We start from the raw sequence: 27,202 nt of genomic DNA on the forward strand, positions 1-27,202 counted from the left end.
ACCGTATATCTGAGGAAGGCCATCACAGCACCAGGGACCTGGATTCGATTCCCAGCTTGGGGTCACTGTCTGTGTGGAGTTTGCACGTTCTCCCCATGTCTGCGTGGGTTTGCTCCGGTTTCCCCTCTCAGTCCAAAGATGTGCAGGTTAGGTGGATTGGCCATGCTAAATTGCCCCTTAGTGTCCAAAGATGTGCAGGTTAGATGGACACAGTAAGAAGTCACACAACACCAGGATAAAGTCCAACAGGTTTATTCGGAATCACGAGCTTTCGGAGCGCTGCTCCTTTATCAGGTGAGTCACTCATCTGATGAAGAAGCAGCATTCTGAAAGCTCGTGATTCCAAATAAACCTGTTGGATTTTAACCTGGTGTTGTGAGACTTCTTACTGTGTCCACCTCGGTCCAACACCGACATCTCCACATCAAGTTAGGTGGAGTGGCTAAATTGCCCCCCCGTGTCCAAAAATGTGTAGATTAGTTTATTTATTATTGTTACAAATAGGCTTGCATTAACACTGCAATGAAGTTACTGTTAAAAGTTTAAAGTTTATTTATTAGTGTCACAAGTCAGCTTACATCACTACTGCAATGAAGTTACTGTTAAAAGTTTAAAGTTTATTTATTAGTGTCACAAGTCAGCTTACATCACTACTGCAATGAAGTTACTGTGAAAATTCCCTAGTCGCCTGTTCGGGTACACTGAGAGAGAATTTAGCACGGCCAATGCACCTAACCCGCACGTCTTTCGAACTGTGGGAGGAAACACACGCAGACACGGGGAGAAGATGCAGACTCTGCACAGACAGTGACCCAAGCCGGGAATCGAACCCGTGTCCCTGGCGCTGTGAGGCAGCAGTGCTAACCCACTGTGCCGCCCACAGGGGGATTAGTAAGATAAATTTATGGGATTACGGGGATAGCGCAGGGCGTGGGCCTGGGTAAGGTGCTCTCTCGGAGAGTCGGTGCAGATTGATGGGCCAAATGGCCCTGTAGGGATTCTATGATTCTAGTCAGTGTCTTCACCTGTCTGTTTGTGGCGTTCAGTGCTGTGGCAATATCTACAACCTGTGATAGTGTCAACTTGTCCTTTCCGATCAGATCGTTTTGTATTTCAGGGTGTGCAGAGCCATAGATGGGTTGATCTACCAGCCTTTCATCTGGCGTCCTTGAATTTATAGTGTCAGGCTGTATGCTTCAATCTTGTCAACGGGCTCACCTGGATCCTGCCTCAGGCCTTGGAATTCAGATTGGTGGATCCGATGATTTGCTTCTGGCTGGGCTAGCGTTCAAGAGCAGGGATGTGCTTCTGAGGCTTTATGAGGCTCTGGTCAGACCCCATTTGGAGTATTGTGAGCAGTTTTGGGCCTCGTATCTAAGGAAGGATGTGCTGGCCTTGGAAAGGGTCCAGAGGAGCCTCACAAAAATGATCCCTGGGATGAAGGGCTTGTCGTATGAGGAACGGTTGAGGACTTTGGGTCTGTACTTGTTGGAGTTTAGAAGGATGATGGCGGATCTTATTGAAACTTACAGGATACTGTGAGGCCTGGATAGAGTGGACGTGGAGAGGATGTTTCCGCTAGTAGGAAAAACTAGAACCAGAGGGCACAACCTCAGGCTAAAGGGACGATCCTTTAAAACAGACATTATAAGGAATTTCTTCAGCCAGAGACGGGTGAATCTGTGGAACTTTTTGCCGCAGAAAGCTGTGGAGGCCAGGTCATTGAGTGTCTTTAAGACAGAAATAGATAGGTTCTTGATTAATAAGGGGGTCGGGGTTATGGGGAAAAGGCAGGAGAATGGGGATGAGAAAAATATCAGCCATGATTGAATGGCGGAGCAGACTTGATGGGCCGAGTGGCCTAATTCTGCTTCTATGTCTTATGGTCTTATGTATGCTGAATTTTCCAAAAAAAGTGTTGTCTGGTCTTTTACTGTCATCCTCACGAATCTCCCAGCCATCAAATAAAACTTATCCTCTTTCGCTCCTGCCCACGAGAGGACGTAAGCTGACCCTTTCCTCGTCCCATGTGCCACTTAGAAAATTACCCAATGCCTGCACTTTGATTTAAACTTTTCAAATGCCTCTCTGACCTCGGCAGTTTCCCAATTGATGATGCAATCACCATTTCCACTTTGGTACTCGGTTTTTCTCGCTCTAGCTTTAAGGGTGGCACAGTGGTTAGCACTGCTGCCCCTCACAGCGCCTGGGACTCGGGTCCAATTCCTGGCTTGGGTCACTGTGCGGAGTCTGCACTTTCTCCCCGTGTCTGCATGGGTTTTCTCCGGGTGCTCCGGTTTCCTCCCACAGTCCAAAAGATGTGCAGGTTAGGTGGATTGGCCATGCTAAATTGCCCCTTAGTGTCCAAAGATGTATAGGTTAGTGGATTGGCCATGCTAAATTGCCCCTTAGTGTCCAAAGATGTGTAGGTTAGGTGGATTGGCCATGCTAAATTGCCCCTTAGTGTCAGGGGGATTAGTAGGGTAAATACATGGGGTTATGGGAATAGCGCTTGGGTGAGAATGTTGTTGCTGCGGGCTCAATGGGCCGAATGGCCTCCTTCTGCACTGTAGGGATTCTTTGGTCTTGCTATCCTGGGGTTGAGCAGGGTGAAGGGCTCCAGTCTATCAGAGTAAACTGAGGTGAAGGAGGCAGAACTGAGGGTTGAAGGTATTGCACCCATTGCAAACCGCCCTCCAATTGGAAACAAAGAAGATCTGCTACAAAAGTACCATTGTGTTTGATGAGACACTTTGCTGCTTTTGAAGATTTTGAGTATCCCGTGGCTATTGATCTGGAGAAGAAACCAATGATCCATCTCCTGTGTAAAGGACCAAGTTCTTTTTTTTTAATTGTTCATTTAAGAGATGTGGGCATCATTGGCTGGGCCCAGCATTTATTGCCCATCCCTAATTGCCCCTTGAGAGGGTGGTGGTGAGCTGCCTTCTTGAACCGCCACAGTCCCTGAAGTGTAGGTACACCCACAGTGCTGTCAGGGAGGGATTTTGACCTCGGCAGCAGTGAAGGAACGGCCGATATATTCCCAAGTCAGGATGGTGAGTGGCTTGGAGGGGAACTTGCAGGTGGTGGTGTTCCCATGTATCTGCTGCCCTTGTCCTTCCAGATGGAAGTGGTCGTGGGTTTGGAAGGTGCTGTCTCAGGATCTTTGGTGAATTGCTGCAGTGCATCTTGTAGATAGTACACACTGCCGCTACTGAGCGTCGGTGATGGAGGGAGTGGATGTGGTTCCAATCAAGCGGGGCTGCTTTGTCCTGGATGGTGTCGAGTGTTGTTGGAGCTGCACCCATCCAGGCAAGTGGGGAGTATTCCATCACACTCCTGACTTGTGCGTTGGATGATGGACAGGCTTTGGGGAATCAGATTTGGAAAGTGCTGACTAAGGAGTCTTGGTGAGTTGCTGCAGTGTATCTTGTAGATGTATACACTGCTGTCAGCAGAACAAAAAAGGAAAGCTTGAAAGACAGCTCCAGAAGATGGAAGAAAAGGAAGTATTAGCCGGCGTCACAGGGTTGGTAAATTCCATCATTGTGTGAGAGAATCTGCATGACAAATTAATGGACCACAGTCAGATATGGAAGTTCCTAAGGCGAATATTGAAAGGTGCAGAGAACTCGTGATAGGAAGTATCAGAGTCACAAAGTAAAGTTAGAGTTAATTTATTAGTCACAAGTAGGCTTACATTAACACTGCAATGAAGTTACTGTGCAAATCCTCTAGGCGCCACACTCCGGCGCCTGTTCAGGTACACTGAGGGAGAATTTAGCACGGCCAATGCACCCTAACCAGCACCAAAAGAGAAAATGCTGGAAAACCTCAGCAGGTCTGGCAGCATCTGTAAAGAGAGAAAAGAGCTGACGTTTCGAGTCCAGACGATCCTTTGTCAAAGCTAAAAGGCAGAGAAAGTGGGAGATATTTATACCGCAGGGTGAAGGAATGAAAGATGAGTGCGGAAGTCCTGTCGGAGGGAAGAGCAGTATTTCAGGCGAGGCATTCCTGGAAGAGAAATGGCAGTGAGTTAAACACAGGATAAAAGCAAATTACTGCGGATGCTGGAATCTGAAACCAAAAGAGAAAATGCTGGAAAATCTCAGCAGGTCTGGCAGCATCTGTAAGGAGAGAAAAGAGCTGACGTTTCGAGTCCAGCACGTCCTTCGGACTATGGGAGGAAACCGGAGCACCCGGAGGAAACCCAGGCAGACACGGGGAGAACGTGCAGACTCTGCACAGACGGTGACCCAAGGCCGGGAATCAAACCCGGGTCCCTGGCGCTGTGAGGCAGCAGTGCTAACCACTTCGCTACCGTGCCACTGATACAGAAAGTGAATTACAGATCTCCACTCACATTGTCTGTACCTTTAAGACTTGATTACCTGTAAAGACTCGCATTCCAACCATTATCTTGTAAATTGAGTTTGTGTCTGTATATGCCCCATTTGTGAACGCAACTCTCCACTCACCTGAAGAAGGAGCGAGACTCCGAAAGCTTGTGCTACCAAATAAACCTGTTGGTCTTTAATTTGGTGTTGTGAGACTTCTTACTCAGAAAGTTCAGCCACCTGAAGAGGAAGAATGAAGAGACTTACAGCACTTCCTTCTTTAAGGAAGGATATAAATTCATTGGAAGCGGTTCAGACAAAGTTCACTCGACTAATACCAGGAATTGGCAGATTGTTTACTGAGGGAAGGTCGGACAGGCTAGCCTTGTATCTGCTGGAATTCGGAAGAGCAAGAGGCAACTTGATTGAAAAATATAAGATCCCGAGGGGTATTGACAGGGTGGGTGTGGAGAGGATGCTTCCCCTTGTGGGAGAATCTAGAATTTAAAAATAAGGGATCACCCGTTTAAAATGGAGGTGAAAATTTTTCTCCTGAGGCTTGAGGTTTTCTGGAAAACTCTCTTCCTGAAAAGGCAGTGGAAGCGGAATCTTTGAATATTTTTATGGCAGCGTTAGATAGATTCTTGGTAACCAAGGAGGGGTTGATATGTTATCGGGTGTAGGCGGGAGGCAGATTTGAGGTTACATTCAGATCAGCTGTGACCTTATTAAATGGCAAAATGGACTGGAGGGGCCGAATGGCCTACTCCAGCTCCTTGTTCGTTTGTAAAAGTTAGAACTGGAAACAAATGTTGCTGATCTTTTTAAGAATGAAATATAGAATCCCTACAGAGCAGAAGGAGGCCATTTGGCCCATTGATGCATTTTGGAAGAACTAATGTAGGGGGGAGTTATACAATAAATGGCAGAGCCATCAAGAGTATAGAAACACAGAGGGACCTAGGTGTACAAGTCCACAAATCCTTGAAGGTGGCAGCACAGGTGGAGAAGGTGGTGAAGAAGGCATATGATATGCTTGCCTTTATAGGACGGGGTATAGAGTATAAAAGCTGGAGTCTGATGTTGCAGCTGTATAGAACACTGGTTAGGCCACATTTGGAGTACTGCGTCCAGTTCTGGTCGCCGCACTACCAGAAGGACATGGAGGCTTTAAAGAGAGTGCAGAGAAGGTTTACCAGGATGTTGCCTAATATGGAGGGTCTTAGCTATGAGGAGAGATTGGGTAAACTCGGCTTGTTCTCCCTGGAAAGATGAAGAATGAGGGGAGACCTAATAGAGGTGTACAAAATTATCAAGGGTATAGATAGGGTGAACAGTGGGAAGCTTTTTCCCAGGTCAGAGGTGATGATCACGAGGGGTCACGGGCTCAAGGTGAGAGGGGCGAGGTATAACTCAGATATCAGAGGGACGTATTTTACACAGAGTGGTGGGGGCCTGGAATGCGCTGCCAAGTAGGGTGGTGGAGGCAGACACGCTGGCATTGTTTAAGACTTACCTGGATAGTCACATGAGCAGTCTGGGAATGGAGGGATACAAACGAATGGTCTAGTTGGACCAATGAGCAGCACAGGCTTGGAGGGCCGAAGGGCCTGTTTCCTGTGCTGTACTGGTCTTTGTTCTTTGAGTCTATATCAACTCTGCAACACAGCATCTTACCCAGGCCCTACCCCACGCATTTATCATGGCCGATCCGCCTAACCTCCACATCTTGGGACACTAAGGGACAGTTTAGCATGGCCAATCCACCTAACCTGCACATCTTTGGACACCAAGGGTCAATTTAGCATGGCGAGTCCACCTAATTTACACATTTTTGGACACTAAGGGGCAACATAGCATGGTCAATCCATCTAACCTGCAGATCTTTGGACACTAGGGACAATTTAACATGGTCAATCCATCTAACCTGCAGATCTTTGGACACTAAGGGGCAATTTACCATGGTCAATCCACCTAACCCGCACATCTTTGGACTGTGGGAGGAAACCGGAGCACCCGGAGGAAACTCACGCAGACACTGGGAGAACGTGTAAACTCCACACAGTCAACCGAGGCCGGAATCGAACCTGGATCCCTGGCGCTGCGAGGCAGCAGTGCTAACCACTGTGCCACCGTGTCAAAGCTGAGCGCCATATAACGTGGCGCACTGAAAGGTTGTGTTTGGAAGGGAGAAACCGTCCTCTGTGGAGTCGGGACCGGTGGATGGGTGGGCGGAGAGGGTGGAGTGAGATGGGGCATCCAAAGAGAGAGACCCTGAACCTCGGGTTAAAACTTCCACAGTTGCACAGCCTTGAAGTGGAAGGGCTTGAGAGAGGACAGAGCGACAGTGGTGCGTCCAGACAGCAATGAATGAGCTGCAGGAGCAGCGTGACATTATCAATAGTCGGAAAGTCATTTACTGGGAGCAACCGAGAGTCTGGGGCCAGGGGGGGTGAAAGCTGGTGAGCTAGAAAGAGGAAATGTGAAATGTGAAGCCAGACACAGTGGGCACAGCAGGAAGTTCAGAAACGGTTGGCAGGCAGGGAGTGGTTAGAAAGAGAAACGAACGTTTGCTGCCGGATTGGAACAAGGAAATCCTTTTAAAACTTTATTCTTTCAGGGGATGTGGGCGTCGCTGGCTAGGCCATCATTTCTTGCCCATCCCTAATTGCCCCTTGAACTGAGTGTCTCACCTGACCATTTCAAAGGGCATTTTGAGAGACAACACTGAGTGGCACGGTGGCACAGTGGTTGGCACTGCTGCCTCACAGCGCCAGGGACCCGGGTTCGATTCCCGGCTCGGGTCACTGTCTGTGTGGAGTTTGCACATTCTCCCCGTGTCTGCGTGGGTTTCCTCCGGGTGCTCCGATTTCCTCTCACACTCCAAAGACGTGCGGGTTAGGTTGATTGGCCATGCTAAATTGCCCCTTGGTGTCAAGGGGGTCAGCAGGATAAATATAAGGGGTGACGGGAATAAAGCCTGGGTGGGATTGTGGTCAGTGCAGACCCATTGGGCCGAATGGCTCCCTGCTGCATTGTCAGGATTCTGTAACTGTGAGCCTGGAGTCACATGTAGGCCAGACCGGGTAAGGACAGCAGATTTCCTTCCCTTAAAGAGGGACCAGATGGGATTTCCTTTACTAAAGGGGAACAGTTTCATTCTATCTGTGCCCCTCATGAATGTGTACACTTCGATCAGATCCCCCCCTCAGCCTTCTCTGCTCACTGCTGGTGATATACATACAGTACAGTGGTTTTACTTAACACTGCTACAACATGGTTTGAACTTGACTGGGGTTGTCTTTTCCTTAACGATTAACAACTTTGTCTTGTGTGCTTATCCTGCTGAATAATATTAGAGAGTTTAAAATAGTTTTGAGTGTAGAACGAGAGTAAAAGTTTGAATTTGGGGGAATTCTGGGGACAAGCTCGCAAGAAGTCACCACATTCCTGCGCCATCTTGTAAGTACCGTGGAAAGCATCCTTTCCAGATGTATCACGGCTTGGTCTGGCTCCTGCTCTGACCCAAGACCGGGATACAAAGATAGACAGAGGGGCAGGCAGTATTGAGGAGGAGGCTACGGAAGGACTTGGGCAGGTTAGGAGAGTGGGCGAAGAAGTGGCAGATGGAATACAACATGGAAAAGTGTGAGGTTACGCATTCTGGTAGGAAGAACATGGACTATTTTCTAAATGGGGAGGGAATTCTGAAATCGGAAGCACAAAGGGATTTGGAAGTCCCAGTTCAGGATTCTCTTCAGGATAGAATGGTGGAGCAGACTCGATGGGCCGACTGGCCTAATGCTGCTCCTAGATCTTATGGTCATTCTGGTCTATGCGAGAAACTACAAAGGGTTGTGAATGTAGCCCAGTCCATCACGCAAGCCAGCCTCCCATCCATTGACTCTGTCTACACATCCCACTGCCTCGGAAAAGAGGCCAGAATAATCAAGGACCCCACACACCCCAGACATACTCCCATACTCTCTAGGCGGCACAGTGGTTAGCACTGCTGCCTCACAGCGCCAGGGACCCAGGTTCGATTCGTGGCTTGGGTCACTGTCTGTGCGGAGTTTGCACATTCTCCCTGTGTCTGCGTGGGTTTCCTCCCACACTCCAAAGATGTGCAGGTTAGGTGCATTGGCCGTGCTAAATAATACAGTAGGCCCCACCTACTGTATAGAGTGTAGACTCAAAAGCAGAAAATATCTTGAGTGCTGAAACACAGGAAACTGGACTTAGTGGGTGTTAGATCAGCCACAATCCTTTTAAATGGTAGAGCAGACTCAAAGGGCTGAATGGCCTACACCTGTTCTGATTTCTTATGGTAAATTAGCTCCATGGCTTTTGGGGTACGGGAAACCCGACCTGTGCCCACAGCTATCCTGCCATGACTCAGCCCACCCTATCTCTAACCTAATCCACCTAATCTACACATCTTTGAACTGTGGGAGGAAACCGGAGCACCCGGAGGAAACCCACGCAGACACGGGGAGAACGTGCAAACTCCACACGACAGTTACCTGAGGCTGGAATGGAACCCGGCTCCCTGGCACTGTGAGGCAGCAGTGCTAACCCACTGTGCCACCGTGCCGCCCAAAATTACATGTCACTTATCAGTCTAAGCCTAAATGTAGTCCAGGACTTGCTGCGCAGGCGCACTGATGGCTCCAGTGTCTGAGTACTTGTGAATTTTACTGAACATTGTGCAGTCATCGCCGAACATCCCCACCGCTGACCTTCTAACGGAAGGAAGATCATTGATGAAACAGCTAAATGTGGCTGGGCCTAGGACACTACCCTGAGGAACTCCTGCAGTGATGTCCTGGAACTGAGATAATTGATCTCCAACCATCCCCCTTTGTGCCAGGAATGACTCCAACCAGCAGAGAGTTTTCCCCCTGATTCCCATTGACTCCAGTTTTGCTCGGGCTCCTTGATGCCACACTCGGTCGAATGCGGCCTTGATGTCAGGGGCAGTCGTTCTCACCTCACTGGAGTTCAGCTCTTTTGTCCATGTTTGGACCAAGGCTGTAATGAGGTCAGGAGCTGGTGGAGCCCAAACTGAGTGTCCATGAGCAGGTTGTTGCTAAGTAAGTGCCAATGGATATCGCTGTCGATGACCCTTTCCATCACTTTACAGATGATCAAGAGTAAACTCATGGGTCGGTAATTATCCAGATTGGATTAATCTTGCTTCTTTGTGGGTAGGACAAGACTGGGCAATTTTCCAGATAGTAGAGTTTCACCAATTAAAACCCACAGGCCCCCTTTTGAAACTTCAAGGAATGGACTTTGGAGAGGGATCTCTGGCCCTTCCTGGCAAGATCTTCCAGTGTGGACCAAAGTCCACACCCCGGAGGCGGGTTCCCCAGTGGCACGGCCAGCGAGCAATGCAAGCAGCTATTGACTTTGAGCGGGACTGGAAAATCCCAACAGCAAGCCACTTCCACCACTGGATAACCTGCCTTACTGGGAGCAGGAAGTGGAAAATCTTGGCCCACAAACTTTTGAAGTAAAGGAACATTTTTGAACAGTCCAATGACTTGGCACAGTGGTTAGCACTGCTGCCTCATCGCGCCAAGGATCCGGGTTCAATTCTGCCTTGGGTCACTGTCTGTGTGGAATCATAGAATAGAATCCCTACAGTGCAGAAGGAGGCCATTCGGCCCATTGAGTCTGCACCGGCCACAATCCCACCCAGGCCCTATACCCGTAACTCCACATACTTACCCTGCTAATCCCGCTGACACTAGGGTCAATTTAGCATGGCCAATCCACCGAACCCGCACATCTTTGGACTGTGGGAGGAAACCGGAGCACCCGGAGGAAACCCATGCGGACACTGGGGGAATGTGCAAACTCCACACAGACAGTGACCCGAGGTCGGAATTGAACCCAGGTCCCTGGCGCTGTGAGGCAGCAGTGCTAACCATTGCACCACTGTACCGCCCATCGGTTGTTTTGCTTGTTCTCCTTGTCAGCGTGGGTTTCCTCCCACACTCCAAAGATGTGCAGGTTAGGTGGATTGGCCATGCTAAATTGCCCCTTAGTGTCCAAAGATCTGCTGCAGGTTAGGTGGATTGGCCATGCTAAATTGCCCCTTAGTGTCCAAAGGTGTGCCAGTTAGGTGGATTGGCCATGCTAAATTGCCCCTTAGTGTCAAGGGAGATTAGCAAGCCTGGGTGGGATTATTGTCAGTGGAGGCATGATGGGCCGAATGTCCTCCTTCTGTACTGTAGGGATTCTATGTTTCCCCTCCTGCCCAATTCCCATATTTCGAAGTCGGGACATTGCTCTTATCCACATCCTGGTTGCTGGGTGACTTTGGGTAGAGAATGGCCTTTGGGTACCGCGTCCTTTGCTTTTGAGCTCCTCCCATCGCTGCGTGACTCCAAAAAAAAATCTGGCTTGCAACATGTGAACTGACTGAGAATTTATGAAGTAAATTGCTCGAAAATATCACAGGCCCAAGAATAGTTTAAAAAAGAACTCGCCATCAATGCGTGTATTCTGTAGCACAATAAGGAAGTTGCAACCTAAGCAGGTTCCACCCTTACTGAGTTGGGACATTGCCAGCATTTAACACAGATAAAATATTGTTCCAATTGGAGTGTGCAAGTTCCTGCCAGGCGGGGAATGACTTTCGGACGTTGTTCCAACTGCTGTGATGTTTGAACCTTTCCATCTTTGGCTGTTAGGGATGGTTTTTTCGATTAACTTTATTACCACTTTTTAAAATCAGGCGTGGCAGCTGTTTCTTTTATCCCACTGAATGCGTGGCTTTATCTACACTCCACCTGTGGGTGTGGGATGTGCGGGGCACAGTGGTACCAGTCACGCAGTGACACTTTGGTACATTAACCTGGGCGTGCTGCAGGGCGGCACGGTGTCGCAGTGGTTAGCACTGCTCCCTCACAGCGTCAGGGACCCGGGTTCGATTCCCGGTTTGGGTCTCTGTGTGGGGTTTGCATGTTCTCCCCCGTGTCTGCGTGGGTTTCCTCTGGGTGCTCCTGTTTCCTCCCACAGTCCAAAGCTGTGCGGGTTAGGTGGATTGGCCATGCTAAATTGCCCCTTCGTGTCTAAAGATGTGCGGGTTAGGTTGATTGTCCATGCTAAATTAATCCTTAGTGTCCCAGGATGTGCAGGTTATGTGGGGTGACGGGGATAGGGTCTGGGTGGGATGGTTCTTGGTGCAGACTCAATGGACCGAATGGCCTCCTTTTGCACTGTCGGGGGTCTATGATTTCTACGATGTGCGGGTTTTGTGCATTGGCCATTGGCTAAATTGCCCCTTATTGTCAGGGGGATTAGCAAGATAAATACGTGGGGTTACGGGTATAGGGCCTGGGTGGGATTGTTGTCAGTGCAGGCTCGGTGAGCCGACTGGCCTCCTTCTGCACTGTAGGGATTCTATGATTATGTGATTCTCGGTCTTTGATTCACCTCATGATTTTACAGTCAGCGCATTATCGAACTCAAAACGCAAGAGACCAGGGCATCTCGAAGTCCCTCCCATACACATTCCCCCTGCCAATCTATGTCAACAGTCCATGCCAAGCCATGCCACGCCATTCAGTGGAATGGACGTTTAAAGTCTAGTTTCCAACTTGTGCCCTTCCACTTAATCCCCCCCCACCCCCGCCCTACCCCACCACTGTTCCCCCATGGTCTATACCAATTTAGTGCCAACTCTTAGTGCTAATTAGGAAGCATGGTGGCACAGTGGTTAACACTGCTGCCTCACAGCGCCAGGGACCCGGGTTCAATTCCGGCCTCGGGTGACTGTGTGGAGTTTGCACGTTCTCCTCGTCTCTGTGTGGGTTTCCTCCGGGTGCTCCAGTTTCCCCCCCACAGTCCAAAGATGTGCAGGTTAGGTGGATTGGCCATGCTAAATTGTCCCTTGGTGTCAAAAGATGTGCAGGTTAGAGGAAATAGTGGGGGAAAATGCGAGGGGTTCTGGGGATATGGCAGGAGGAAGATGCTTCAGAGGAGAGGCGGTGCAGACTCGATGGGCCAAATGTCCTCCTGCCCTGTAGGGATTGTATGATTCTTACCAAACCGTGCTCCCTCGCCCACCACTCTTTGCCCTTACCACCTCCCGTACCAGCTTGCCTTGTTTCCACCTTGGACAGCCCTCCGAGCGCCGAGATAGATGAAAGTGGGATGTTAACTGGGATGCAGCCCGCAGACCTGCCGAGTATTGCCGACATTCCCTGCTTCTGTTCCAGGCTGGATGTTGTTGGCTCTGGATGGGTCTGGGCTTGACTGCGATGCCCCCACACATTCCAGGAGCCTGGTGTCACAGCCAGCGTTTACCTGCGTGACATTCCTGAGGCAGTCAGCACCTGCAAACCCAACCCAGAGGAGAGGGAAGTGTGACACGCGAAAAGGAACAGTCACGCAGCCTTTTCCTTGTTCAATTTACAGGACAATCTGAGCTCTGTACGGATCACTGAACTTTGCAAGTTACCATATTACGTCCACTCAACACCGCAGTTCACCAATCGGCACCTTTTGCAGTGCTCGTCCCCTCGAAACACACGTCCTAACGGGAGTGAGGTCTGCGGGAGAGACGATCTGGCCCAGATTTTAGCTCTTGGGATTTGCAGAGACGAGAGAATTCCCAATTTTGCCATCCCGGCTTTTAAAAATGGCTGCCGGGACACTGTATTTTCAGTCTGGGAAAGGGGACCAGAATAAGCTTATGTTTATCTATTAGTGTCACAAGTAGGCTTACATTGACACTGCAATGGAGTTACTGTGAAAATCCCTTAGTTGTGACACTCCAGCGCCTGTTCGGGTAACACTGAGGGAGAATTTAGCACGGCCAATGCACCCTAACCAACACGTCTTTCGGACTGTGGGAGGAAACTGGAGCACCCGGAGGAAACCCACGCAGAGAGAAGGTGCCGATTCCGCACACACACACACTGATCCAAGCCGGGAATCGAACCCGGGTCCCGGGTCAAACCACAGTGCAAGGCCCCACTGAGATTTCAACTCAGATCGCTGGATTCAGAGTCCAGAGTGCTCACCAATACATCATGGGGGGGAGGGGGGACTAGCAGGGCAAATACGTAGGGTTACAGGGTTAGGATCTGAGTGGGATTGTTGACGGTGCAGGCTCATAGAAACTAGAAGCAGGCGTAGGCCATTCGGCCCTTTTGAGCCTGCCCCACCATTCTTTTGAATCATGGCTGATCATCAAATTCAATATCCTGATTCCCCCCCCCCCCCCCCCCCATGTCCCTTGATCCCTTTAGCCCCAAGAGCTAGATTTAATTTGTTCTTGAAATCAGACCATGTTTTGGCCTTAACTACATTCATAGAAACATAGAAGCTAGATGGGCCAAATGGCCTCCTTCTGCACTCTAGGGTTTATACGATTCTATGTTTGTCAGTGGTGAAGGGAGCGAATGTTGAAGGTGCTGGAAGGGGTACCGTTAAGCGGGGCTGCTTTGTCCTGGATGGTGTTGAGCTTCTTGAGTGTTGTTGGGGCTGCACCCATCCAGGCAAGTGGGGAGTATTCTATCATACTCCTGACTTGTGCCTTGTACATGGTGGACAGGCTTTGGGGAGTCACTTGCTGTGGAATGTCCAGGTTTGTGCCTGTTCCTACAGTATTTATGAGTGGCACGGTGGTTAGCGTTGCTGCCTCTCAGCGCCAGGGACTCTGGTTCGATTCCCGGCTCGGGTCACTGTCTGTGCGGAGTCTGCACGTTCTCCCCGTGTCTGCGTGGGTTTCCTCCGGGTGCTCCGGTTTCCTCCCACAGTCCAAAGATGTGCGGGTTAGGTTGATTTGGCCGTGCTAAATTGCTCTTTAGTGTCAGGGTAAATAAGTCGGGTAGGGCCCGGGTGGGTTTGTGGTCGGTGCAGAATTGATGGCCCGAATGGCCTCCTTCTGCACTGTAGGGATTCTATGTCTGGAACGGTTTGGACTGGTATCTGTTCCATTTACAGTGGGGAGGGATTCTAGGGGTTGAAAGGGGAAATGCTGGAAAATCTCAGCAGGTCTGGCAGCATCTGTGGAGAGAGAAAAGAGCTGACGTTTCTAGTCAGCACTTTCAGCACTTTTCTCTCCTTACAGATGCTGCCAGACCTGCTGAGATTTTCCAGCGTTTCCTCTTTCGGTTTCAGATTCCAGCATCCGCAGCCATTTGCTTTTATCAGGGGTGGAATGGAATTGGTTGAGAGACACATTCTTGCCCGCCGGTACTTTTTTATTTTCCTCATGTTGACAATATCAATGACCTGAATAAGTCTCTGACCCCTGACCTTGTGCCAACGGTGGGAAACGTTTAAAAAAAGGGGGTGGGAAGAAGGACGCAGTTGGGAAGGATTGGGAACTGTGCGGTGGGAATGACCTTGGCCTGGAAGACGCTAACCTTTGCCCTTTCCTTGATGCAGGGACCCCATTCTGGCCACGTTCTACACATTATGAGCACCAACAGAGCAAGCAAAGCACTGAAGGTAAGAACGCTTACCCCTTGGCTAAGACAGTATTATCACGTACTTTCTCATGCTAAGGGTCACCTCTTTAAACAAAGTAACCCCGAGCAGAAGTAGGCCATTCAGCCCTTCAAGCCTGCTCTGCCATTCAATATGATCATGGCTGTTCCTCGCTCTCAGCGGCACATTCCTGCTTTCTCCCTAATGCCATTAAAATCGGGAAAAGTGGGGGAAAAAATCATTCTGTGACCTGGCCTCCACACCTTGACTCACTCGGGCCTCGAGGTCACTCCAGTCCACACTCTGTGGACCTTGTGGGGCGTCGCGGTGGCACAGTGGTTAGCACTGCTGCCTCACAGCGCCAGGGACCCGGGTTCGATTCCCGGCTTGGGTCACTGTCTGTGCGGAGTCTGCATGTTCCCCCCGTGTCTGCGTGGGTTTCCTCCGGGTGCTTCAGTTTCCTCCCACACTCTAAAGATGTGTAGGTTAGAATCATAGAATCCCTACAGTGCAGAAGAGGGCATTTGGCCCATCGAGCCTGCACTGACAACAATCCCACCCTATCCCCGTAACCCCACATATTTACCCTGCTAATCCCCCCCCCGAAACTAGGGTCAATTTTAGCATGGTCAATCAACCTAATTCGCACATCTTTGGACTGTGGGAGGAAACCAGAGCACCCAGAGGAAACCCACGCAGACACGAGGCGGATTGGCCGTGCTAAATTGCCCTTTAGTGTCCCGGGATGCGTATGTTAGAGGGGATAGTAGAGTAAATATGTAGGGTGACGGGGATAAGGGCCTGGGTGGGATTGTGATCGGTGAAGACTCGACGGGCCGAATGGCCTCCTCCTGCACTGTAGGGATGATTCCGTGAGTGATTCTTAATTCCCTCACGCTAACCAGTGATAGACAAGGATTGGTAGACACCGGAAGGATGTTTCCTCATGGGGGAGCCCAGAACCAGGGACACAGTATATGACAAAAACGGAAACTGCTGGAAAATCTCAGCAGGCCTGACAGCATCTGTGGGGAGACAATAGAGCCAACGTTTCGAATCTGGATGACCCTTCGTCAGAGTTGAACGTAGTTTACGAATAAGATTCTCCCTTTTAAGACTGGAATGAGAAGAAATGGTTTCTCGGAAGGTCGTTATCATAGTGCAGAGGGAGGCCATTCAGCCCATCAAGTCTGCACTGACTCTCTGATAGAATATCCCACCCAGGCCCGCACCCCTGCCCTATCCCCGTAATCCCACATAATCCACTTAACCTGCACATCTTTGGAGTGTGGGAAGAAACTGGAGCAACCGGAGGAAACCCACGCAGACACGGGGAGAACGTGCAAATTGGGGGCAGCACAGTGGTTAGCACTGCTGCCTCACAGTGCCAGGGACCCGGGTTCAATTCCTGGCCTCGGGTCACTGCCTGTGCGGAGTCTGCATGTTCTCCCCGTGTCTGTTTGAGTTTCCTTCAGATGCTCCGGTTTCTTCCCACATGCCAACCTGGATAGGTTGATTGGCATGCTAAATTGCCCCTTAGTGTCAGGGAGACTAGCGGGGTATACATGGGGTTGCGGGGGTGGGGTCTGGGTGGGATTGTTGTTGGTGCGGGCTCGATGGGTCAAATGGCCTCCTTCTGTACTGTAGGGATTCTATGATTCCACATAGACGGTCCGATTAGCCATGGTAAATGTGTGCGGTTACAGGGATAGGGTGGGGGGAGGGTCTGGGTAAGATGCTCTGTCAGAGAATCAAGCTGGGAATCGAACTCAGGCTCAATGGGTCGAATGCCCTCTCTGGCACTGTAGGAGCTCGATACAACTGAAGAAGGGGCTTGGGGCTCCGAAAGCTTGTGTGGCTTTTGCTACCAAATAAACCTGTTGGACTTTAACCTGGTGTTGTTAAACTTCTTACTGTGTCTACCCCAGTCCAACGCCGGCATCTCCACATTATGGCCCCCAGGTAGGCCAGATCAGGAGGGGGTGGCAGATTTCCGAATCCCCCTGTAAGATATTGGTGAACCAGACAGGATTTTTGCAACAGTTGGATAGTTTTGTGATCAGTAGCTTTTTAATTATTAATTGAATTGAATTGAAATTGTTCACTAGCCCCCCCCCCCCAACCCCCCCACCCCCCCGCCCTCCCCAGCTGCTGTGGTGGGATTCAAAGCCATGTCTCTAAGCGCATTAGCACAGGCCTCTGGATTACGAATCCTGTAACATTACCACAGCGCGTCTGTTCCTCAACTCGAAGCAATTTTTGTGGTTGAGATTTCCAAAAATTGGCACCCCCCCCCCTTTGAGTGCAGACATCTCTCCTCATGTTAGTCCTAAAGGGACAAACTCCTGAACAGAGACATTGGGTGGAAAATTGCCATTGTTTTTTGGCAGAGTGCATCGTGGGTGGGGAAAGCAGAGTGTGGCCCACTGATTTGATTTGATTTGATTTATTATTGTCACATGTATTAACATACAGTGAAAAGTATTGTTTCTTGCACGCTGTACAGACATAACATACCGTTCATAGAGAAGGAAAGGAGAGAGTGCAGAATGTAGGGTTACAGTCATAGCTGGGGTGTAGAGAAAGATCAACTTAGTGCGAGGTAGGTCCATTCAAAAGTCTGACGGCAGCAGGGAAGAAGCTGTTCTTGAGTCGGTTGGTACGTGACCTCAGACTTTTGTATCTTTTTCCCGATGGAAGAAGGTGGAAGAGAGAATGTCCGGGGTGCGTGGGGTCCTTGATTATGCTGGCTGCTTTCCCGAGGCAGCGGGAGGTGTAGACAGAGTCAATGGGTGGGAGGCTGGTTTATCCGTCACGTTTTTAAGGTATTTGTTTGCAAAAAAGTGAAGGGGTGAGTTCCCAGGATGTTGGCAATGTCGGTTTTTAAAAGGACGCCCAGATTTTTTTTAAAAATCAAAGATTGAAACACCCCATCCCAGGAAACCCCACCGGTCCCCGCTCCACACCCCCCACCATGCCCACCAGGCCCCGGAAACTTCCCCCAGGGATCACCAAACCCACATCTTCCACCACCACAGTTACCCTCCCGCCACCTCCCCGCTCCCCCCCCCCCGGCTCCTAGAAACCCCTCTGAGGATCTCCAACATCCGCCCCACCCCACTTCTCTGCCCATCACTGAAACCCCCCCCCGGGGTTACTCCAGCCGACCCCACCCTATCCCCTCAACACGAACCCATTCCCCCAGTGCTTCCCAGTCAGTAGCAGGGGGTAATACCCACACTTGCCGCCTCTCCCCCCCCCCCCCCCCCCCCCCCCCCCACACACACCTCCTGCCTCTCAGAGGGGAGATATACTCACTTAGAACATAAGAACGAGGAGCAGGAATAGGCCATCTGACCCCTCGAGCCTGCTCCGCCATTCAATAAGATCATGGCTGATCTTTTCGTGGACTCAGCTCCACTTACCCGCCCGCTCACCCTTAATTCCTTTACTGTTCAAAAATTTATCAATCCTTGCCTTAAAAATATTCAATGAGGTAGCCTCAACTGTTTCACTGGGCAGGGAATTCCACAGATTCACAACCCTTTGTGTGAAGAAGTTCCTCCTCAACTCAGTCCTAAATCTGCTCCCCCTTATTTTGAGGCCATGCCCCCTAGTTCTAGTTTCACCTGCCAGTGGAAACAACTTCCCTGCTTCTATCTTATCTATTCCCTTCATAATCTTATATGTTTTTATAAGATCTCCCCTCATTCTTCTGAATTCCAATGAGTATAGCCCCAGTCTACTCAGTCTCTCTTCATAAGCCAACACTGTCAACTCTGGAATCAACCTAGTGAATCTCCTCTGCACCCCCTCCAGTGCCAGTATATCCTTTCTCAAGTAAGGAGACCAAAACTGTACACAGTACTCCAGGTGTGGCCTCACCAGCACCTTATACAGTTGCAACCTAACCTCGCTGTTAAACTCCATCCCTCTAGCAATAAAGGACAAAATTCCATTTGCCTTCTTAATTACCTGCTGCACTTGCAAACCAACTCCCTGTGATTCTTGCACAAGGACACCCAGGTCCCTCTGCACAGCAGCATGCTGCAATTTTTTACCATTTAAATAATAGCCCATTTTGCTGTTATTCCTACCAAAATGGATGACCTCACATTTACTAACATTGGACTCCATCTGCCAGATGCTCACCCACTCACTTAGACTATCTATATCCCTTTGCAGACTTTCAGCATCCTCTGCACACTTTGCTCTGCCACTCATCTTAGTGTCATCTGTGAATTTTGACACACTACACTTGGTCCCCAACTCCAAATCATCTATGTAAATCGTAAACAATTGCGGTCCCAACACTGATCCCTGAGGCACACCACTAGTCACTGATCGCCAACCAGAAAAACACCCATTTACCCCCACTCTTTGCTTTCTGTTAGTTAACCAATCCTCCATCCATGCTAATACATTACCCGTAACACCGTGCACCTTTATCTTATGCAGCAGTCTTTGGTGCAGCACCTTGTCAAATGCCTTCTGGAAATCCAGATGCACCACATCCACAGGTTCCCCATTGTGCATTGCGCATGTAATGTTCTCTTGTGTGTCTCCAGGGTGTTCCTCTCACCAGGTGCAGGTTCTGGGGGGCCCCTGTCGTAATCCACCTCAGTGAATGGATTCAACACAGAGGAGGTGGGGGGAATACATTGGGGTGTCCCGATGTGTCGTTAATGGGGAGGGGGGAAATCCCATTGGTGTGAAAGCCATTTTGGGACTCTCACGCTAGTCTTCGCCAATTTCGCCCCCTGAAATGGGGGCAAAATTGCCCCCCCCCCCCCCCCCCCCCCCCCCGTGCCCCCGTGATATGCAGTAACCACTGCGCAGTAATCTGCACGGTGGCAACAGTGGTTAGCACTGCTGCCTCACAGCACCAGGGACGTGGGTTCCAATCCGGCCTTGGGTCACTGTCTGTGCGGAGTCTGCACTTTCTCCCCATGTCTGCATGGGTTTCCTCCAGGTGCTCCGGTTTCCTCCCACAGTCCGAAAGACATGCTAGTTAGATGTATTGGCCGTGCTAAATTCTCCCTCATTGTACCCGAACAGGCACTGGAGTGTGGCGACTAGGGGATTTTCACAGTAACTTCGTTGCAGTGTTAATGTAAGCCTACCTGATTTGATTTGATTTATTATTGTCACATGTATTGGGATAGAGTGGAAAGTATTGTTTCTTGCGCGCTATACAGACAAAGCATACCGTTCATAGAGTACAAAGGGGAGAAGGAAAGGAGAGGGTGCAGAATGTAGTGTTACAGTCACAGCTAGGGTGTAGAGAAAGATTAACTTAGTATAGGATAGGTCCATTCAAAAGTCTGATGGCAGCAGGGATGAAGCTGTTCTTGAGTCGGTTGGTACGTGACCTCAGATTTTTGTATCTTTTTCCCGACGGAAGAAGGTGGAAGAGAGAATGTCCAAGGTGGTGGGGTCCTTAATTATGTTGGCTGCTTTGCCGAGGCAGCGGCAAGTGTAGACAGAGTCAGTGGATGGGAGGCTGGTTTGATCTGAAATTATATACAATTTTACCATTGCACCACTTTTGAAAATGATAGTCTGGTTACAGTGAATATAATGTTAAGACCACTATTTCTTTCTGAAACTGTTAAGTTTGGGTGACACAACGGTTAGCACTGCTGCCTCACAGCGCCAGGGACCCGGGTTCGATTCCCGGCTTGAGTCACTGTCTGTGTGGAGTTTGCACATTCTCCCCGTGTCTGCTTGGGTTTCCTCCCACAGTCCAAAGATGTGCGGGTTAGGTGGATTGGTCATGCTAAATAGCCCCTTAGTGTCATGGGGACTAGCTAGGGTAAATGCATGGGGTTACAGGGATAGGACCTGGGTGGGATTGTGGTTGGTGCAGACTCGATGGGCCGAATGGCCTCTTTCTGCACTGTAGGATTCTATGATGGCATAGTGACAACATCATAGGGCTCATCATCCAGAGGCCCAGGCTAATGCTCTGGGGGCAAGGGTTCAAATCGCGTCGCCACAGCTGGTGATATTTGAACGCAATAATTAAATCTGGAATTTCGAGTTAGTCCCCGTGATGATGGCGGTGAAACTATCAGTTGTTGCAAAAGCCCGCGTGGTTCATTAATGTCACTGCAGGGAAGCAAGCCTGCCGTCCTTGCCTGGTGTGGCCTACGTGATTTGGTTTGATTTATTATTGTCACATGTGTTCTGGAATCATAGAATCTACAGTGCAGAAGGAGGCCATTTGGCCCATCGAGGCTGCAACGACAACAATCCCACCCAGATCCTATCCCCGTAACCCCATGCATTTACTCCCCTAATCCCCCTGACAATTTAGCATGGCCAATCCACCTAACCTGTCCATCTTTGGACACTAAGGGGCAATTTAGCATGGCCAATCCACCCTAACCCACACATCTTTGGATTGTGGGAGGAAACCTACGCAGACACGTGGAGAACGTGTAGACTCTGCACGGACAGTGACCCAAGGCTGGAATTAAACCCAGGCCCCTGGGCGCTGTGAGGCAGCAATGCTAACCACTGTGCCGCCCTTATTAGTATGCAGTGAAAAGTATTGTTTCTTTGCGCTTGTGATGCCAGCACTGCTGCCTCACAGCGCCAGGGACCCGGGTTCGATTCCCGGTTTGGGTCACTGTCTGTGAGGAGTCGGCACGTTCTCCCCGTTTCTGCGTGGGTTTCCTCCGGGTGCTCCGGTTTCCTCCCACAATTCGAAAGACGTGCTGGTTAGGGTGCATTAATGTGGAGATGCCGGCGTTGGACTGGGGTGAACACAGTAAGAAGTCTCACAACACCAGGTTAAAGTCCAACAGGTTTATTTGGTAGCAAATACCATAAGCTTTCGGAGTGCTGCTCCTTCGTCAGATGGAGGGGAAATGTGCTCTCAAACAGGGCACAGAGACACAAAATAAAGTTACAGAATACTGATTAGAATGCGAATCCCTACAACCAGCCAGGTCTTTACCTTTAAGACCTGGCTGTACCTTTAAGACCTGGCTGGTTGTAGGGATTCGCATTCTAATCAGCATTCTGTAACTTGATTTTGTGTCTCTGTGCCCTGTTTGAGAGCACATTTCCACTCCATCTGATGAAGGAGCAGCGCTCCGAAAGCTAATGGTATTTGCTACCAAAAAACCTGTTGGACTTTAACCTGGTGTTGTGAGACTTCTTACTAGGGTGCATTGGCCGTGCTAAATTCTCCCTCAGTGCATCCGAACAGGCGCCGGAGTGTGGCGACTGGGGGATTTTCACAGTAACTTCATTGCAGTGTTAATGTCAGCCGACTTGTGACACTAATAAATAAACTTAAACACCACTTCCCCCGCCCCCCGAGACTTCTACAGCACAGCCCTAAATCTTGGCCAGTTGGTGAAGTGAGGGGGTCATCGCCAACCTGTCGAGCCACGATAGATGCCACTTACCCATGGTTCGGCTCAGAGATACCTCGGCAAAACAGAGGCAAAACCGAACGCTCCGATTCGAGGAGTAGGAAACTCCTTGTAAACCTACTTGTGACATCAGTAAATAAAGTTTAAACTTTAATAAAATGAATAAACTTTCTCCCACCCCCCGCCCCCCCCATAAATGGGAAGAGACCACCCCCCGTAAATGGGAGCAGACCCCCTCCCCTGTAAATGTGTGCTAACCCCCCCCCCTGTAAAATGGTGCTAAGCCCCCCCTCCCTCAGGCTCTTGCCGCGCTGGGCTTCCTACTTGGTGCTGCATTGCCGACGGCTGCTGTTGTTCTTTTGCAGATTAAGAGAGAGTCGGGTGAAAACACTCCAGTGCTGATGGATCAGGAGCTGGTGTCGATGTCCGTGCGGGAACTGAACCACCACCTCCGCGGCCTCTCCAAGGACGAGATCCTGAACCTCAAGCAGCGGCGGCGGACCCTGAAGAACCGCGGCTACGCCGCCAGCTGCCGGGTCAAGCGGGTGACGCAGAGGGAGGAGCTGGAGCGACAGAAGGCCGAGCTGGAGCAGGAGGTGGAGAAGTTGGCGGCGGAGAACGCCGGCATGAAGACGGAGCTGGATGCCCTGCGCTCCAAGTATGAGGCCCTCCAGAGCTTTGCCAGGACGGTGGCCTGTGGGCCAATCACGCCCACCAAGGTCAACACAACCAGCGTCATCACCATCGTCAAGTCGTCCACCTTCTCCTCGCGCTAGCGAGGGGGGCCTGTCTTTGCGAAAGGGGGCCTCTGTCCTCAGGCGGGGCGGGGTGGGTCGGATTGACTGGGGGGGAGGGAAGTGCTGGATTTTTCCTTTGGCTTGCAAGGTAAGGATTCCCACATTCGGGCAATAATCCGGACTCGAGGTTAAGCCGCACAAAAAACAAACAAACGTCGTTCTCTTTGTTGTTTGTTCTGAGGAGGGGGAGAGCCACGGCAGAGTGCGGTCACGCGTTAGGGGTGCAGTGGGGGTCCAGTCTGTGGCTGGCCCGAGTCCCGTGGTGTGACCTGCCCACGTGGTAACCGTGAATGCAGTCCAGGCTGCTTATCCTCACTAGGCCCCGGGTTTCTAACCCTCTGACGGTCAAGAATGACAAAGGACAATGCTGGAAACGCGCGACAGATCAGGAGCATTCATAGAATCCTACAGTGCAGAAGGAGGCCATTCGGCCCATCGAGTCTGCACCGACCACAATCCCACCCAATTCCTATCTCCATAACCCCATATATTTACCCTGCTAATCCCCCTGACACTAAGGGGCAATTGATCATGGCCAATCCAATTGGAGTGTGGGAGGAAACCGGAGCACCCGGAGGAAACCCACGCAGATACGGGGAGAACGTGCAGACTCCACACAGACAGTGACCCAAGCCGGGAATCGAACCCGGGTCCCTGGCGCCGTGAGGTAGCAGCGCTAACCACTGCACTAACCACTGTGCCACCGTGCTGCCCATAAGGTCGAGAAGCCCCAGACGAATACAACAATAGCTTTATTTGTAGAGGCGATGGCCTAGTGGTATTATCGCTAGACTATTCATTCAGAAACTCCGCTAATGTTCTGGGGACCCGGGTTCGAATCCCGCCACGGCAGATGGTGGAACTTGGATTCAATTAAAAATATCTGGAATTAAGAATCTACTGGTGACCATGAAACCATTGTCGGAAAAACCCATCTGGTTCACTAATGTCCTTTAGGGAAGGAAATCTTCCACCTTGCCCGGTCTGGCCTACATGTGACTTCAGAGCCACAGCAATGTGGTTGACTCTCAACTGCCCTCCAAGGGCGACTAGGGATGGGCAATAAATGCTGGCCAGCCAGCGATGCCCATGTCCCACGAATGAATTTTTAAAAAATTCAAAGATCTAACTTCCACGTGCCTATCTTTACGATTTTTCCCATCATGCCATTGGGTTGGCAAAAACCCGTCAACCTCAGATTTAAAATTGACGACTAACCTAGCCTCAAACGAAGGACTACACCCGAAAGTATGAGCCCTGCCCCGTTTTAAGCTGTAGTTACCTGATCTGTGGTGTGTTTCCAGTGACTCTCCTCCAGGGGGTAAAAAAAGGACACAGTTCCTTTCTCAGAATTGGGCAAAGTTTCCATATCGGCGCATTTGGCGGATCGCTGATGGCAAGCAAGTCTGAAATGTAACTTAATGAGTTGAAAAACCTCATTTGTGCTTGTACCTGTGTGTGTATTTGTGCGTGTTCCGAAGTCCCCTTCCTGAACCCACCACAGCAGGCCCTGGTTTCGTTTGGAAAGGGCCGGCCGTTGCCATGGAGCTACCCAGTGGGCAGGATGGGGCCTACTGCGGAAACCATCTTGCCGCTGAATGCCTTGCATTCTACTTGTTTTCTCACGCCAATACCTTATTTTTTTTTGTCTTAATTAATGGACTTAATTTATGAAGTTATATATGTAATATCAAGGGAGGGGGGGAGCTGGGAAAAGAAAAAGAATAGGCAATTGTGGCTGCTTCTTGTGACAGGAAGTGACATCATCAGTTCCTCAGGCAGTTAAGACCAGCCTGTTTTACAAACAAAAACCTAATTTTGGCTCTGACCCAGGGTCGCTGAGTAGGATGCAGCGAGAGAAAAAGCTTGACCATGTCTCCTCAGCTTGTTCCTAGCTATAGTGGATGTTAAGCCGCGGCTTACAATAGATCAGTTCGCTAACTTGCCAAGTCCATGGGAATTTGCCGTCTGTGGGGAGGGGGGGGTCTTTGGTTCTGTCAGCTACAAGCAGAGGGAATGGCTACCAACCAGCCCTCATGTCCTCCTCAAAAAGGGAAAAGGATTACGAACCGTTAATGTAAGGAAGTTCCCTTGAATGAGCTGCGGGAGGGAGGCACGGCGGCACAGTGGTTAGTTAGCACTGCTGCCTCACAGCGCCAGGGACCCGGGTTCAATTCCGGCCTCGGGTCACTGTCTGTGTGGAGTTTGTAAGACATCTCACAACACCAGGTTAAAGTCCAACACGGAATCACGAGTTTTCGGAGCGCTGCTCCTTCATCAGATGAGTCACTCACCTGATGAAGGAGCGGCGCTCCGAAAGCTGGTGATTCCAAATAAACCTGTTGGATTTTAACCTGCTGTTATGAGACTTCTTACTGTACCCACCCCAGTCCAACACCGGCATCTCCACATCATGTGTGGAGTTTGCACATTCTCCCCGTGTCTGCGTGGGTTTCTCCCGAGCGTTCCGGTTTCCTCCCACAGTCCAAAGATGTGCGGGTTAGGTTGATTGGCCATGCTAAATTGTCCTTTAGTGTCCAAAGATGTGTGGGTTAGGTGGATTGGCCATACTAAATTAACCCTGGTGTCAGGGGAATTAGCAAGGTAAATATGAGGGAGTTACGGGAATAGGGCCTGGGTGGGATTGTGGTCGGTGCAGACTTGATGGGCCGAACGGCCTCCTTCTGCATTGTAGGGAGTTTTATGATTCATATTGACCCAGGGCCACCATTTTGTTGGTTGTTGAGGGAGGGAAGGGAGGGGGAGTTTACAATCCTGTTCTAGAAGGCCGCTTACCTCTTGGGGTGAAAAGAAAATGGTAGCTATGGTTGCGCACTTTCCTGTAGCACAAAAGGGAGGGGGGAGGGGGGAACACAAGAAATAATCCACTGGGTGAAGTCAGACAAATGGCGTGAGATTGACGCCATTAATGAATAATGTTCTGTGGATTGCACCAATCCGTGACTGTTCTTCCCTCGGTGCTAATGCTAATTTGGGGATTCCCACTTGTAATTAAGCAACAAGTTGTTAGATGGCGTGTATTCCTTGCGGGAAGACCTGGCGCGGTATCGGTTAGAATATTCCAGAAGTCTCTGCTTGCTGCAGCCATCTCAATCCCTTCATGTGGCATCTGGGGCACACTGAATATGGACTGAAAATCAGCTGGCTGGGAGAGTCGTGGCTACCCAGGCAAGATTAGGCCTAATTTAATGTGGGGGGGGGGGGGGGTTTCCTGTCCCGCCCGCCATGGGAATCGTAGCGGGCAGGGAGCGGACCACGCAAAGGTCCAGTGACCTCGAGTGGGATTTTCCGGTTTTGTGGTGAGTGTGGCTAGAAAATCCCAGCCCGATGGAGTTCAGACGAATGATGGGGGGGATCTCGTAGAGACTTATAAAATTCTAACAGTACTCGACAGGTAGATGCAGGGAGGGTATCCTCGATGGTGGGGGGAGTCCAGAACCAGGGGTCACAGTCTGAGGATTCAGGGTAGACCATTTAGGACGGAGATGAGGAGACATTTCTTCACCCAAAGAGTGGTGAACCTGTGGAATTCATTACCACAGGAAGTAGTTGATGCCAAAACATTGAATGTATTCAAGAGGCGGTTGGATATAGCACTTGGGGCGAATGGGATCAAAGATTATGGGGGGGAAAGCAGGATTAGGCTATTGAGGTGGATGATCAGCCATGATCGTGATGAATGGTGGAGCAGGCTTGAAGGGCCGAATGGCCTCCTCCTGCTCCTATAGAATGTTTGCCCACAGAAAAACGGAATGTTCCTTGCATTGTAGAATCCCTGCAGCACAGATGGGGACCATTCGGCCCATCGAGTCTGCCCTGACCCTCCCACAGGGCATCTATTTTCTTTGCTTCCAAAACATGGCTCTTGATAAAATAGTTGGCGCCTCCTTGGGGTTGTCAGTGGGTCAGTCTCCTATATCTATCATATAACCTGAAGGAGGGCAGCACCTCAGAATGGAATAAAACCACCCTAAAGTCAGTAACTGGATGCAAAATGATAAGCGCCTTGCTTCCCCTCCACCTAATGCTGTAAAACTATTGGGAAATCTACAGATAGAAACGCAGGGTGAAAGTTCACAGGACCGCCTATCCTATCAGCACTCTCACTCCACCCTTCTGATAACGGGAAGTTTCGTAAATTGAGCAACAGAGGGAATTCTCCCATGAGAACGTCACCATTGGGAATGTAGTTATGCATCAGCGATGA

At 50.2% G+C, this 27,202-nt stretch overlaps 1 protein-coding gene across 2 annotated transcripts in view; it reads left to right on the forward strand.

Annotated features, from left to right (window-relative positions):
* LOC144509124 (transcription factor MafK-like) overlaps window positions 1-22,976 on the forward strand; it is a 48,688-nt gene extending 25,712 nt beyond the window's left edge. For both annotated transcript variants that reach the window (XM_078237503.1, XM_078237502.1), the window contains exons 3-4: window positions 14,748-14,810; window positions 22,543-22,976. In XM_078237503.1, the coding sequence (XP_078093629.1) occupies window positions 14,778-14,810; window positions 22,543-22,953 (444 nt within the window). In that variant the 5' untranslated portion in view covers window positions 14,748-14,777 and the 3' untranslated portion in view covers window positions 22,954-22,976. The remainder of the gene's footprint in view (window positions 1-14,747; window positions 14,811-22,542) is intronic.
* Window positions 22,977-27,202: the final 4,226 nt, after the last annotated feature.

This window comes from Mustelus asterias, chromosome 21 (assembly GCF_964213995.1).
Source record: "Mustelus asterias chromosome 21, sMusAst1.hap1.1, whole genome shotgun sequence".
In the NCBI taxonomy this organism is placed as follows: Eukaryota; Metazoa; Chordata; class Chondrichthyes; order Carcharhiniformes; family Triakidae; genus Mustelus; species Mustelus asterias.